General features: G+C 38.6%; 1 protein-coding gene across 1 annotated transcript in view; it reads right to left on the bottom strand.

Annotated features, from left to right (window-relative positions):
• The window catches only part of st6galnac5a (ST6 (alpha-N-acetyl-neuraminyl-2,3-beta-galactosyl-1,3)-N-acetylgalactosaminide alpha-2,6-sialyltransferase 5a), a 66,395-nt gene extending 51,185 nt beyond the window's left edge, over positions 1-15,210 (bottom strand). The window contains exons 1-2 of the mRNA XM_044133671.1: positions 14,921-15,210; positions 10,851-11,060 (exon numbers count right to left, since the gene is read on the bottom strand). Coding sequence (XP_043989606.1) covers positions 10,851-11,060; positions 14,921-14,935 — 225 coding nt within the window. The 5' untranslated portion in view covers positions 14,936-15,210. The remainder of the gene's footprint in view (positions 1-10,850; positions 11,061-14,920) is intronic.
• Between the last annotated feature and the right edge of the window lie 1,578 nt (positions 15,211-16,788).

Below are 16,788 nucleotides of genomic sequence, written 5' to 3' on the forward strand. Positions count from 1 at the left end.
ACGCTTAATTTTCCAGACTGAATTTCTTGCCAGAAAATTACTGGATGGTTTTAGAAGCAGCTGAGACCCCAATGGAAGTACAAAAACACACAAAATATTTCCCTTTTAATAATCATCTGGGAAGTTCACAAATTATGGCCTGACTGTTCCTACCATCCTCATCACTCACACCTGAATAGATGAGTCCAGAGAACGGAAAAGCAAAGAAATTTGCTTTACTGTAAGAGCAGCTGCCAGACTTTACCATTCTATTCATTACATGAGCCATAAAAGGTTTTTCCTTTGCTTCCTTTACAATGAGAATACACAAATTCACTGGTGAATACCTAACAAGAGGATACAAAAAAGCGCGTTAGATTTATCCCCTAATCGAGAGGCAGCTTCCTCTCTCCCACCCATCAGCCGTAATTGCTTTCCAGGCCTGAGCAGAAAAGAGCCTGGAGCTGTGTTGTGTTTGGCGGGAGCAGAATGCACCAGAGATAAGTGGGAATCCAAAAGTATGCTCCAATTGGGACCACTGTGGTGGAACCAAATCCCCATTCTCTCCTGTTCAGGCGATAGTGAGCATTTTTAGTATTCTAAAAAGAGCTTCTGTTCAAAAATAGAACAAACCGCCTCAGACGGCTCGTTGCTGTTAGTTTTGTAATGTGGGCTGGTTCAAAGGCAGCCCTCACACAGACACAAACGCACAAAGTGCAGACTTCAGTGGAGGTTCGCATTAGCTGACAGAGTCATCGACCAGAACGGCCTAACTGGTGAGGCTTTTTTTGTTTCCCCATCCAACGGCTGAGAAGATAAATCCTAATGAGCGGTGAAAAATGACTTTGCTGCTGGAGGAGAAAGAAGAGATGTAGCTGTCAGAGATGAAATATTAAAAATCTCAGTTCTCCAGCTGTCACCTTTGCTTCGGTTCATAGAAGGATGTCTTGTCATGTCTCCTTGGCACAGATAGAGCCCCAATAACGCCTTCCAGCAAAGTGTACCAAGTCAGGGAGAATTTGCAGCCTCGATATGTCTAAAAGTGACTCTAACCAAGGCTTCAGCTGAAGAATATCTCCTTTTATAACATTCTCTATTCCGTCTCAGTGGGGTTTTCAGTAGCTGCTCCCAGAAGAGGAAGCACAGAGACATTTCAGATCTACTTTTTCTGAGGCAGCTCAGCAAAGACAGAACTTTTCCTAATTTGATAAACATTGTTAAAAACTGCTAGACTTTACACTTCCACAGTTAGTTTGCAATTTCCATCTAAAATCCATACCCATACCATCCAAAGGTAAAAACATCTTTTTAGCAAAACATCCCCACATTAAAAGTAACACTGAACGTGTCTTTTACCAAATGTTATACAAATGGAGTCCTGCGACTATTTACAAAAGTTTCCAACTTTTCAACTTCAATTTTCGAAAAGTTTTTCAACCAATTTAAACCTTCTACAGTGCAGTTGGCTGACTTCTTTAGCATTTGAAGTGCAAAGGATACTGAGACGAACAGATGAGGAGACGGCTACCACTCCTCCTTTCTGTGAAATTTTGACTTAATTTCCCCGACAGCGACATATTTATTTCTATTTAAGATTAAATAAAAGTTAAAATATCACTCTAAATATCAACTTCAGGTATTTCCAGACCTGTTTGTGCTAAGTGACAAGACCTAGCATGCTAAAAATGGACATGTAGCTAACAGATGCTAACAATAAAGAGTCAACATCTGTTTCCCTTCAAAGACAGACCATTTAAAGGCATACATTTTTTACATCATGTACTTGCTGACAAAAACATATGATATCATGTACTGTGGCTGTATGATTTATGGAAGGCAAACAAAGTCAAAAGTTACAAAAACAAAAGAATGGTCAAAAACAAAATCTGTCCAGAAAACATTACTGCAGAGGAAACTTACAACTAACAACTAAAACAACCAACATGTGACTGGCTAATGGAGCAAATGGCAAACTGGTAGAGATCTGAAAGAAAAAACAAAACCCAGACAGTTGGGGTGTTTTCTCACCTGATAGACTGGTAAACTCGGCTAGATTAGGGACCAAAATGTTTTGTTACATTTGTTACATTTTCAGCTGCTGCAGTTTTCTTCCATACTGCACCGTGTCAAACTGACCAAATCTTGGTTAGTTCCTGGGAATTGTAATAGAAAATGTACAAAAAGGTGGAACTAGAAAAAGTCAGGTTTCTTACCAACCTCATCCTCAAACTCCAACATGGCTGCCTAGTATTCAACACAAACTGCTAGGCACCTTCTTTTAGTCAACCTGTCACTAAAGTATTTGAAAGTACTGTAAAATTATTAGTTAAATATTCTAACAGTAGTTTGTCCAGCCAGGTAACGCCTTAATTAGCAAAAAAACCTGGTTTACTAGGTTTACGTTTTTACTATAAATACTTGCTCCGATTTTACTTTCATCCACTACCTGACGGTTAATTCGGTCACATTTACCTGGCAACTAATCATCAATAGTGTTCTGAGCACCATAAAAGGCATTTAAAATTATGACACAGTGGTTTTAGACAAAGTACAGGTTTATTCATTGACCTTATTAAAAGAAAAATCAACAAAAACTGGAGAAATCCTCTAAAGAGGTCATGTAGAGAAACAAACCAGAGTTCACAGAACTATTGATTGAAGAGCATGAATACACTACAAGAAAGTCTGAATGCTTAGAACCAAAAAATAAAGCAATTAGAGATGACAGACACTCTAATCCCCAACCGGGAATAGAAGCAGAAACGTCTGAGGAGCCAAGCTGATTCAAAGTACTGAGGATTATCGACTGTGACCCGATAAAAACGTACCCAGCTCCTGCGGTTACTTCTTAAACAAAGCTGCATTTTAAAAATGAAAAGTTTTACTGTCTGTTGAGAGAAAAGTGAGTTTTCCGAAGCTTGAATTCAACATCTTGTGGGAACAATATGGCTGCCACACCACAGCCCAAAACAAATTAATCATCTGAGTTGTGAAACGAATTTGCGAGGTTTAAATTCCAGAAAACAATAAAGGAGAGAAACTGCCACCTCAACAGTTGCCAGAAAAAGTCCAAGGTTTTCCTTTTAATCATGTGAAAATCCTCATTGTGAGTCAGGAGCAGAAAGCATCACTTGTTCGTCTCCTGCTCCACATCAAGGTGCCCCTCCTGTTTGACAAGACTCCTCCATTACTCCGACTACACCTGACTTCCCGCTCGGGAATCTGCATGACTCCGGTGTCAGGGCGGCAATCAGAGGAAGAAGCTCACACATCTCCGCTGAGAGACAGGCAACAGCGTTTTTCCTGCCCTTCTTCTCCTCAGTGAGAAGATAAAAAGCAAGTTAGGACTTAAAGAATGAAGGCCCCGCTGGGATTTCACACATCTTTCACGTATGTGTCGGTCGGTGTCTTTCCCCTCTTTCGATCTGCTGTCTCTTTCGCTCAGGCTGAACCTTTTCTGACTCGTCTATTCTCTTTTATCACCCTCTTCTTTCCATACCCTTCCTCATCTTTGTCCTCTCGTTCTCTTCGCCCTTCTTCTGAAAGAGTTTCTCCATCCCCTTAATCTCCAGCCTAACTTTTCCTCCTTATCTCTCAGCAGCACAAACTGTAGAACGTCAACACAGTAAAATTGCATTTTCATTTAAATGCACTCCAGCCCTGCTTAGGCCGCTTTAATCAAACTCTAGTTCATTTTTCTAGAAAGTCTGGTTCGTTTGGGGAGGTGTGAATGTGCAATCGAACTCTGACTAATCAAAAAAGCGAACTCCGCCCAAATACTGAGGTCTCGGTTGAGTTGAACTGAACTCTGGTGCAGTTTGAGTGCGTATATGAACACCAAGCGGACTGAAGCAGGAAGTGGACTACAGCGCAGGGGATTCTGGGTAAATACAACCCAGAATCCCCTTCTGCTAGTCTAGTGCTAGCAGAAGAAATGACTTGTGGTCTTTAACCAAAGACAAAGGAAAAATCCTACAACTGCTAAAATCTATCATTACATTTCTTTTTTACATTTTGTGAGGTTTTCATGTTGTTTTCTTCAGTAGTTCTTGGTGCAGTGCCCCCACAGGCGAGGAGGGGAACAATCCAAACTAATCGAAAATTAGTTTGGATTGTTTGACAGCGTGAAAGCAAACCGCACCAACTGAAAATGTAACAATTATCAAATACATTTGTAATTCAGTACATTTAAGTAAGTGTTTAAAAAATAAACACTTTAAATCCGTTCAGAACTGTTTTACTGTTTCAGATCAGTATTGGTAATGAAAAAAGCGAATCAATGCATCTATAGACAAAATGTTAATCTATATACAATATAAAATGAACAAAATGGCAGCTTTGGTGGGGTGGCCAATCAGATTTTAAGGGTAGCTGCATCCCCTGCGGCTACGGCCCTGTTATCTTGTCTGTCTCTCTCTCTCTCTCTCTCTCTCTCCTTCGCAGGCCTACCACTACTACTCCATAAGTAGAAAGAAATTACCCTTCATTCTCACCCACAAACATGCAGCAGTAAAAATATTGAGCTCGGAAATCTTTATGGATTTTCAGGAGCAAAAATAAGGCAGAGGCAGTGGAGGAAAAGTATTTAAAATTCCTGACGAAAAGCACACAGCCTTTCTGACACTTTCTGTGTTGTGAAGGGTTTAATACTCTTGTGAAAGATAAAGTAAAGCGGTCAAAGGCTGACTGGCATCGCACCGCTGCGTGCCGGCTGGCTTATATCTCAGACAGATCAATATAGCAAAGAGGTCAGGCAGCAAAGAGGAGGAAGACAAATGGTCAAGTCGGAGGATTTTTCTAAACACTGATCATTCAGTGCTGCAGGAGAACAAAAATGAGAAAAGGAAGATGACTTTTACAAGCCACGTGGCTTCCTACAGAGGATGCAGTCCTCAGAACTGGAAAGGGCAACGTTCTGGAGTGCAAAAACGCATCCATATCATCAAAGTATCGATTACAAGAAATATGTAGGACGATAAAACGGCTGGTGTGAAGAAGTGTAACCGATCTGCAGAGGAGCCGTGGCCCCTAATGATGTCCCCCGTCACCAAAATGCCAATAAGCTAAAAGTGGAAAGAAAGAAAAATAAAAAAATAAACCTGCGGTTTACTTATGATGCTCGGCTGCTCCGGTTCACTCGAGGAAAATCAATTCTCATCCGCAGCTGCGCTCAGTGACGCATCGCAGACAAATCCTCATCAAATCAAAACACACATGGTCACCAGGTATTGGCTTTTCAGGCCGGGCAAAATGTGCTGCGTGCAACATCCTAAAATACGACATACTGCACATTCATCTAACGCGGCGTTCGATATGCGAGCGATCAGAGTGACTGAAGAGAAAAGACTAACCGCACCGCTGGAGCACAGATTACACAGATTTATTTTTCTATCAATAATCTAAAACCTATACTGATACTGATTTATAATGATTTGAATTGCTATGAAAACAAATGGAGGCCCAGAAACAAACCACTTTTTCCTGACTGTAACTTTAAATCAGGATAAAAATGTTGTTTATTTGGTATTAACTAAATTATTTCTATTTGTTTATGAGAAAAATAGAGAGTAAAAATCTTGAGCAACTTTTGAAATTACTTTCTTAAAAGTTGGGTTTAGTTACTCTTTTGTCACATTGGCCAAAATAAAAAGAACTTATGGGCCAAGAAATAAAAACTAACATCAAGCAAACAAAATCCTCCTTTTATTTGTAGGAAAGGAATGCAGTTCATTTTAGACCCAAACCTCAAAATAATTTTGCACATTTGCTGATGCCGTTTTAAAAGAAAGACAGTTTTCACCTTCTTTTTAGGTTCAGATGAAAGTTTTTCACTTTCTTTTTAAATGCTTTCTGTATTTAGCCAAATTTTATAAATTAAGTAAACGCTGGACAAAGTAAAACGAGGTTCTACTTATTATTAAAACACAAATACTGTGTCGTATTTAAAATTGAGTTTGTAATAATGTCACCCTGATGGAAAAATTAATAATTTAATAAACAATTTTTTATCGTTTTTTAACTGCTGTTTGGATCACAAAAAAATTAACATTTCAAACACATTGCTTCTTCATGGAAAAATCAGAAAACTTTCCCAGTTCCAGTGATTAATGATTAATGGTTCTGTAGAAGAACCAGCTCACATTTCCACAACCAGAGGCCAAGATGCAGACACATCTTTACATCAACAAAAAGGTTTCATTCAATTAATGCATCTTCTTCCTGTTTTATTCCTTTTTTCTGAAATATTTCACCAAACAAATCATGTGATTTATGCAACCAAATGCCCTAACATCACCACCTTAATTTAATAACGCTGTTTTAGACGAGCACTGCTTGTTTAACACAATCTAAATCAGCCGATCTCTCATCTGCAACAGGAGTGAAACACAACTGGAGAGATTGATGAACACCACCTGGCGATCTTAAAAGATTAACAGAAGAAGGAAATGGTTTTTTATGCATTTAATGAAAAATAATTATCGGTGAGTGAAGCTGCTAATTGCAACTTCAACTACTTAAACCCTGTGATGGATGGCATCAAAATAACCTTGGAGGTGATGGGAAACACTTATTTTTCTGCAAATGTTTATTTGTTCAAAACAAAAGAAAAACTAAAGTTTTTGGAGTTGTTTGGCCTGCTGTTCCCAGTGAGCCTGTCTCCAACTTCTGATGAAACCAATTCTTTCCTGTTCCAGAACCAGAGCCTGCAGCCATGAAAACACAAAGAAACTGTACCAATACCAGCAAATTCCCCCGATGGCACAGGAGGAAATTAGTCTGAGAAACACAAGGAATCCATCTCGGTTTTCTTCAAAGTTAAATTTCATTACAGGACAGCCAGAAAAGCCCTGGACAAAAAACGCCATGAGGAAACATTTTCTCTCGGACTGAACCAGAAGACGACTAGAATAATATCCGTCACACAAAGTGAAAGTAGAAATGTTCATGATGAACAGCATCAGACACTACAAATCAACTGTAAAGCACGGTGGTGGAGATGTGATGATTTACGTACATTTTGTCTCCATTGAACCCAGTTTCTTGTGATAACTGAAACCGGGTTAAACAGCGGTGGTGGACCGGGCCAGATGAAGCCTCGTTCAATCATCACCAGGACCCAAAACAAAGCTGTGAATTTACAACAAAAACACTGAAAAAAGAAAGTAAGAATGATTTCAGTTCACACCTAAGCTGGATTGAAATGATCCACAGAAACATGTCAATAAACCTCAACAAACTGAAGTAATGCTGCAAAAACAACTGACCCAAAAATAATTAGTCTGTAAGGTGATTTCACATGTTTATTACGTCCTCAGACCTTGGACCTTACAGTAGAAATCGGGTTTCTTGTCATAAATTACTGCTGAATGATTGTTTAACTCATAAGGACTGAAAATAACTGCACATCTTCCAGGAAAGCAACCAATTGAAACTGTGTGTTTATTTGACAGAACTAATAACAGTCTTCCTTTTCTATACTCATTTTAAAATATAATCCAGATTTATTTCAAGACATACAAAGTTCAGGGTTTCCCTCAGTGTATTATAAGCCTGGCGGGCCACCAGACTTAGAAGTGTTTATTTATTTTAGTTCTTAAATTATTGCCTTTTTAAAGACTTTATAGTTGGTGTTTAGGCATTAATCTCCAGTCTTCCAATAATGCATAACTACCAGGTGATATTTTCAAATTTTCTGTCAACTATGAACATTTTTTAACTCAAAAACATGGCTGCCGGCCGGCTGGATGACCGCGCTGGCGCCCGGAGCTCCATGTGGGCTTCGCAGGTTTTCTGGGGGGAAAGTAATTATTGTGATAAACACTAATGTTGTGGTTTTGAGACCATTTTCATAATGGAACGTAATGCAAGTTTTCCCTCTCTAAGACTAATAATAAACACCTAGCACTGGAACTGGAAGACATTATAAATATTCAAAATGAAACACAACAATCAAAATGATAAATAAAGAGGAAATAAAGACACACAACCAAAACCATGAATGAAATTCATTATGAAGTTTCTGTAAACAAAACTGACCTACAAAAACTATTAACCATCAGACTGGAAATTATAAATATCATTCTAGTTTGTGACATGATTAACTAATTAATTAGTTATTGCGACTGACTTTTATATAATGTTGAAGTTTTACACATTCGAATGTTTCTGTTTCATTTTTCCGTTTATATCTGCAGCCAACCTCCATTTAGACTGAGTTTCAAGCTGCCTGGTGTTTAACGTAGACGGTCATTTACCCAGCAGGCTATTTTATGATGTTCAGGAACAACATGTCAACTCCTGAATCTCTGCAGCCGACACATTTGAATGCTGTTGATTTTCTGTAATCTGTACAGCAGCAGCCTTCTGTAAATGCACGCAGCTTGCCGTCCAATTACTCACATGCAAATGCCATAATCTGACGATATACGCTTTCCAGAAGCCGGCAGATCTCCCAGAGACAGAGATGGCAGCAAGAATTGAGCTGCCACTCCTGGTGTCCACAGTCCTGCCACAGACGGATTACAGAACGGGCCAACTAGAAACCAGACCAGGAACCCAGAGCCACAGACGTGACTTTTCATGTCAAGATCAGGAAACTCAAAATGGCAACAAAGAGGCAAAAACGACCACAAAATGACACGAGGGTACAAAATTACTGTAGATACAATGATAAAAAAGAGAGAGTGAAAGAAAATAGCTGCTTTAAGGATGCCTAATTATTTTAAGATGCAAGATTAAATGTGGATTGATGCTTGATGATGGAGACAAACAATAAAAACAGAACAGAGAACATTGTACTCATAAAATGTCAAAAACAGAAACTGAAAGCAATTCATAATGATTACAGAAAGACGGCAAATAGAAGCAGTAGAGGAAATATCAGTTTTGTGTCTGAAGGAGGCACAGGATGACAAAATACAGACAAAAAAATGTGTAAAAGGATCTTTTACATTTAAAGAATACAAAGGAGTTACACAGAAGAGAAAATACTGCTTATAGCTGAGTGATGCAAATAAACCAATCAAAGTAAAAAAAGAAAAGACATGCAGAAGTTTACTGAAAGAAAGGAGATTCAACTTTTTGAATGAAGGCTAAAAAAAGAACTTAAAATAGATGCGAAACAGTTACAGAAATATACAATAAAGTCAAAATTTGTAAGAAAAGGTTACTGAAAGTTTAAGAGTAATTGTTGAGGGGTAGAAAATAATTTAAAAGAGCAAAGAAAAGTTATTAAAACAAATTTATTTAACTTCTTCTGAAAGTCAAATGAGTGAATAAAAACATCGAAAGAGATGCAACATGTCTACAGATAGAAACACAAACCAAAGATTGAAGCATCTAAAACAGAAAGAAGTGTGCAAAATGGCAATTCAGACGTCAAAATATATAAAACGAAAAGTAATTCTCCTCAAGGATGCAACACAAAGTCATCAAATCACAACAAAGAGATGCCAAAGTAAAAGAAATTTAAAAGGCTACAGAAAAACCACAAAGATGAGAAGAATAGTATTTAAAATATTCAAAAAAAGGCCATTAAGACAGTTTAAAATATTACATGAGAGATACTAGTAATTATGGATGCAAAAAGGACAAATATGAGGCATAAAGTGACCACAAATAGATACAAAATGTTTAGAAAGATGCAAGAGACTTTTGAAGGTTTCAAAATGACTGCAGTGAAATGAAAAAAGCATAAAAACGGCTGCAAAGAAATGTCAAGGTATCAACAAAGAGAAATAAAAAAGCAAAGATTAAAACATCTAAAAGAGGAGAAGAAGTGTGCAAAATGGCAAGTCTGAGATTTTAAAATAGATAAAATGGAAGGTAATTCTCCTCAGGGATGCAACACAAAGTCATCACATCATAACAAAGCCATATCAAATGACAAGAAATACTAAAGACTGCAGAAAAATCCCAAGAGAAACATGAAAAATAGCATCTAAAGGTTGAAAAAAAAATGCCATTAAGGCACTTTAAAATATCACACAGGACAGATATTAGTAATTAGGGACACAAAACAGACAAATAAAAGGCATAAAATGACCGCAAGTAGATACAAAATGCTTAGAGATGCAAAAGATTTTTGAAAGTTGCAAAATGGCTGCAGTGAAATGGGAGATAAAAAACATGAAAAATGGGCACAGAGAGATGTGAAGGTATCACAAATGGAGGATAAGAGCTCTGAAGGACGTGGAATGGCTGCAGAGAGACAGAAAAAGACTAAAAAGCTACAGAAGGACAATTTTTATTAGAATCAACCTGACACAAAAAGAGTGCTGCAAACTGTAAAGTAACCGCAGTGGGAGAAAAACTACTGTTCTATAGAATAAAGGAAGATTCAGCCTGTCAACAAAATGTTGCCTGAATGAGCAACAAGCCTTCAGCTTGTGAGCAGGTAGGTCTGCTTTACTTGCAGAGCTTTTATCTCCCTGCTACTCACATTGATTGTTTTCTCCTGGTAAACAGATGGAAGTCGATACCCGGCGGTGACGTCAGGGTTCGGCTCGCTGAGGGTCTCCTGGGTTTATCAATTAGAGTGGAAGAATGCAGCCAAGGATTTCATTTGTACCGTAAACCGTTATTAGCAACGACAGGTGGGTATCGAGTGTGGCGCAACACTGCTGGAGAAAATTGTGATAAATGGCAGAGAGGAGCCTCTCCGCCTCTAAGTAGATGAGTGGCGGACGGCAGTAAGAGAGTGCATGTGTGTGCTTTCATGTTTCAGGTGGAAAAAGAGAGCTGGACCCGTAAGAGAGGAAATTTGAAACCGGCTTCGCCTTCAAAGGCTCCGGCTGCTACTGTGCAGTGCATTAGATGCACATTCAGGGATTTTCATCCCCCTGAATTACAGAAGAGCTACATCTGCCTACCTTATGGTCGATGATGCCGATGTATCCCTGGAGGGCCGGCAGGTGAGGCTTCGCCGTGCTGCCGGAGGCTTCGGGCGGCTGCTGCAGATGTTCATGCTGTCGGACGCGGGTGTCGTTAGTTTCCCTGGAAGGACTGTTGAAGCTGCCGTTGTACACGAGGAACAAGCTGGCGCACAAGAGGAGGACGAGAAGCACGGCTACCCCATGGCGCTGGAGACAGAGACGCAGATGCAGACTGATTAGCCCTGCTGAACTTGAACTGGACCAGTGGTGTCGAAGGTCAGTCCTCAGCGCGCCAGCGGTCCTGCGGGTTTCACTTGGTTCAACACACCTGGAGCTAATGAAGGGTTCGCTACCAGACCTCTGCAGAGTGATGACATGCTGAGGAGGTGAATCAACCATTTCAGCTGTGTTGGAGAAGGACTATTATTACGCAAAATTCACATTTTCAATGTTTTTATGTTTCCATTTGGGTCTCAACTGCTTCTAAATAAACAGCCTGAGCCCTTCAAATTATTTTTAAAAACACGCAGCGGGGTGGCAGTGGCGCAGAGGAAAAGCGTGACCCATGGAGGCCTTACTCCTCGACGCGGCAGTCACAGGTTCAAGTCCCGGCCTGATCAATCAATCAAGTTTATTTGTAAAGTACGTTGCAGAAACAAGGCAGGTCAAAGAGATTTACCTCATAAATCCCTTTATGTGATCATAAAGGACACCATGCAGTCAACAAATGAGAAAACCAGCAACAAAATCATCAGTGCACATCAAATATGACGTGCAAATATCTTAATGCATATGAAATAATGCAAAACACAAGAAAATATCATCTCACCACTCTCTCATATCTCACCTTTCTGCCTGACAACTGCTAAACAAAGGCCACTAGAGCAGACAAAACTTTAAAAAAATAACAAACAAACATCCAGACAAATTTTAGCAATAAGTTTGTGTTTTTTGGTGTCTGGAAAATGAGCCATTTCAAAAACGTCCAGAATGCAACATCACCAATCAGCAGGAACTCCTTAATCACCTAGCAACCCCAGCAAAGCCCAGCCCGTCACCTAGCAACCCCAGCAAAGCCCAGCCCGTCACCTAGCAACCCCAGCAAAGCCCAGCCCGTCACCTAGCAACCCCAGCAGAACTCTGTCAGCAAAAATCACAAAATGTTGCTAATAAATTTGGTCTATTTCCTATTGTAAATATCTTATAACATTTGAAACATCTGATAGCAACTTACAAGTAACTTTTCAGCAAGACATAGCAGCTTGTTTTCAGTCAATAATTCCTTAAAAAGCCAGATTATTTATCTTATGACAAAACATTGAGAGTGAAACTAGTACATTTTTTAATCATCATTCAAAAATTATTAGCTTAAAACAAGTCTGCTGAAAAGTTGCTTGCAAGTTAGTTTTGTCTTATTTCAAGAGCACTAAGACATTTGCAGACCAAAAATATTTTCTTAAGATTTGTTGTTTTTACAGTGTGTTTACTTCTGCTACTATAATGTTAGAGTCGCTTTTTAATGAATTCCCAATCTGTTTAAACTGAGAAAATTTTCACTTCTTTAAGTTAAAAACAACATGTGTGCTGTCATTGTGGGTGTTTTCATCTCTACGACAGTCAGAGAGCAGTCAGAAGTGACTGAACGGATTAGGCAGAGGCTCCATGCCTCCGTTTGTCTCGGCGGTTCCTGCCATCTCTCATTCTCTGCCTGCGTCAGTAACAGAAGGAGTGTGAGCTTTCAGCTTATATTGTTACATTTAAAGCAAAGAGCAAGGCGTCGCAGTGAAGTTTAAAGTAAGGGGACGGGGAAACAGTAATAACAGGTTTCCACAGAGACAGATATGTGCGTTTTTTGTCTGACTGCCACCGCTTCGAGGAATTACTCACTTCCCAACAAACTCACTGCGATGTAACATTTTCCACCAACAGGTAGGTTCATTACCTCGGGAGGGAAACCAGAAGCAAACACCAGAACACAAATTCAGGAGTTTATTGAGGTGGAGTTTAAAATTCAGGTCACATAAAATAGTAAAATAAATACTCCTGGTATTGTTTGGATTTTTTAAACCTCAAAACATTTAAATTGTCGCTTTTTAAAGCTTTTCCACTGAGCAACAGACCTGATTTCAGCATTCAAACAACCACATTTAGATACCAGTTCACTGGCACCTAAATGTGAACTGACAGATCTAAAAGTCTGACAATCATGTAAAAATGGTATAAAGTATAAATAGTCAACTTGACTTGGTTTAGTATGAATTTAATCTTCTGTTTTGCTGTAACAACATCAATATGCAGGAAAATGTTTGTCAACTTGCAGGCAGGAGCCGGACTGAGACACAGACATTCAGGGAATCATATTCATATTAGTAAAAAAGCAAAGAGGCACAACATTATGACCAGCACATGCATCGCCGGTTACCCAGCATCTGCAGACTGGGCAGCAAACAGTGCAGGGGTGTCCCAGTCTTCTAACAGTTTGTCATGCATCCAACCCATCCATTTCAGAGGAAAAACCTATAACATATATATATCTAACTTATTTGGCTTTTTTCCACCATGCATTCTGCATTACAAATGTATTCATGCATTTCTTTACGGAGTCACCTTGTGGATGTTGTGCAGCTGTGACTGATCCAACTAGAGGAAACTCAGCATCACTGCAAAAACCAAAATTTACCAACTATATTTGGTTTAGTTTCTAGTGCAAATATCTTGGTACACTTGACATGAGACAAAACTAACTTACAAGTGACTTTTCAACAAGACATAAGAGCTTGTTTTAAGCCAATAATTCCTTAAAATTGATTTTAAAATGTACTAGTTCCACTTACAATAACACATTTTTCCCATAAGTGAAATTCCAGTGGAACTAGTACTTCTAAAAATCAATTTTATGGAATTATTGACTTAAAACAAGTTCCTATAGCTTGTTGAAAAGTTGCATGTAAGCGAGCTCTGTCTTATTTAAAGTGTAGTAAGATATTTGCACTAGAAATGAGACCAAAAGCATTTGGTAAGATTTTGTTTTTGCAGTGTATCACTGACATTCTGTGTAATATAAAGATCTATATATATGTGGAGACATAAAATGGACTTTAACACAAGAGGTGGTGCAAAAATAACTAATTTCATGATATTTCATTGTGCAGTAAGTCCATCGACTGGTGCTGAAGAAAAACATCTTTCCTTGGAGTCTAAAATATCCTTCTAAAAATGCTAAAATGAAAATATAAATAAGTGTTGGTCGCTGTCAGAGGTCATAATGTTATGCCTGATCAGTGAAACATAAATTATGCATATTGTAAATTCATAGCGTTGGGAGGCTCCCCCCTCCTGGCCCTCTGTGGTTGCAGCGCAGATTTTAATATTTAAAGAAGTAAAAACAAAATCTCCAATCTGCTATAATTAAAAACTAATGTCTTATTCGCATGGATAAAGAAAAGTTATGGAAATAATATAAGTGATCATTTCATGCAGGCATTTTCAGTTTGAGTTCAAGTTTAAACAAAACCCATATAACCCGAATTTGCAATCCAATCTTCTCTTCCTCGTTTGTAAAATAAAATACTGCTTATTTACAAAAACGAAAAGAAAAATTGGTTTTATTTCGCGTTTGCTTTAAATTGTTAACGTCAAAGTCAAATTCCTTCTTTATGTGCATCAACTTGACGAATAAAACTCTAAAAGTTAAAACAGATTCCATGAAAACGCATCAAATCCAACTGACTTTGACTTTTACAAAATCAAAATACGTCTCTAAATATCCAATAACTAGAGATTTATTGCACTTTTTAGAGATGGAAAAATGAAATGTTAGCGTTTGGACGGTGGGAACCAGCCCGTCAGCGCGCTGAGGTCCGAGCTGTGGCGGAGCTTTGGTGCCAAACAGCGCGCACAGTTGGATGTCTGGCTGTTCAGATCCTCTAATCCCCTCAGCGACATCATTCAACACACAGCCGTGATGCAATGTGGCGACCTGATCTGGCTGCACTCGAAGAAACGAAAAGAAGAAAGAATCTCCCCAAACAGTTGAGTGTTTGAGAATGCGCGGCAGAAACATTTACCATAGGTGTCTTCATTTTGCTGCGCGCTGTCTTATCGCTGCGGCTCAGTGCGTCTGGCTCCACTTTCTGCTCTCATGGTCCGGACTCATCCGCGCACATCCTCCCCGGCCCTGGATCCGCTCCGGTCCTGATCCCAGCCCGCCTCGGAGCGTGAGTGTCTCCAGACTGGAGTCCGGGCGCGATTCATACGGAGCGGAGACCGCGGCGACAGATGTTCGCTGTACTGTACATCTGCTGGGTCTTAACGCCGCCCGGCTTCCGGTGGCGCTGGAGGAGGGCAGCGGAGAGGAGGGAGACCCACAACTTTTACTGTTGGGTATAGATAAATAAATCTTGACTGCTTTACGAATGAGGATTAGGGTCAGTGAAAAAGGAAAAATAATTTTGATTTTTCTCTCAGAATTCGGACAAAATAAAGTTTTTTCTTCTCTGACTTCTTCCGTGCAGTTTAAGTCAATAATTCCTTAATATTGATGAAATCTGTTGGCAGATTATTTCAGTTGTAACATGGAAAATGTTTCAAGTGAAATAATCTGCCAGTGGAGTTAGTATTTTTTCCATCAATATTGAAAAAGCTTGTTATTGATTTAATACAAGCTCCTGTATCTTGCTGAAAAGTTACTTGTAGTTTTGTCTTATTTAATGTGTAGAAAGATATTTACACTTTAAAATAGACTAAAAATACTTGGAAAGATTTTGCTTTTTTGCAGTGCAGGTTGTGAGATCGTTTCTGGACCGAAGCCCTCTTCAGGTTACCTCTCAGATTATCTGTAACATTTAGTTTGGCTCCACTATTTCAAATTTATGTTTTTAATTCAGGGGTCAGAAATCTGAAACTTTAACAATCCAGCCAAATAAAAACCATTTCATAACTCCTTACAACATCTTTTCTATTTCCCCCTACAAAACTTCAAATATTCCCCAAAGCAAAACGTTTTCAGCCTGTTAATAATCTTTCAATTATTTAGATGAGTTGCTAGATCTGTGTTATATAAATAAATCTGACTTTGACCTACAAATTAAACTAAATATACGAGACCTGCTTGATGTACCTGCACTTGATCTAAGTTTATATAAAGTGCTCAGTAGATATTTGGATGACACATAATTAGTTTCTCCACTAGGAATAAAATTATCTCCCGAACTCAGGCTAAACACATCTGCTGTGAAAAGTTGTTTACTCTGCATAAAGGGAAAACACAGCAGATGATGTTGGATAAAGATGTTTACACTATTCTAAAATAAAACACTGGCACTAAATCTGATTTGGAAAAACTAGAAGAAAAACAAGAACCTTTCAAAGATAAACACATAAATGGATGCTTACTGGGTTAAGAGAAAAAGTGCATTTTGACTTTTTAGCACCAATTTAAAAAATAATTGACATTTTCCTATAATAAAAACTCTTACCTTTGCTTCAACATTAACATTTGTTTCTTTCCTGCAACATTTTTGTAGCGTCTGACTTACCCTTTAGTTACACAGTTGGTGAAATGACACGTCGCAAAGTGTTAGCAAAGCTTTTTTTCCCCTATTTATTTCATAATAATATCATCCAGTTTCTTCATTGCTGCCATTAATAGACCAGAATCCAGGTTTTAGCTTTTAAACTGTAAAGCTTCTAATGTTTTGAGGTTTATCTTTCAATCAGTGACTCATAATTTGTTTTTTGGTTAAAAAGTAAGCGATTTTGCAATTCTTCCACCCAATTGAGGAACATTTACCATTTATGTCTTCATATTTCATGAATTTATTGTTTATTTGAGGTGAGAAGCTGCAGAGTTAACTGGCAAATTAAAAGAAAAGTAGTAACATTTCTCCAAATCTTCATAATAAAGGGGATGTTTGGTTTCTATCACGTGGGATTT

The sequence above is a fragment of the Gambusia affinis genome, linkage group LG12 (assembly GCF_019740435.1).
Source record: "Gambusia affinis linkage group LG12, SWU_Gaff_1.0, whole genome shotgun sequence".
Taxonomy (NCBI): Eukaryota; Metazoa; Chordata; class Actinopteri; order Cyprinodontiformes; family Poeciliidae; genus Gambusia; species Gambusia affinis.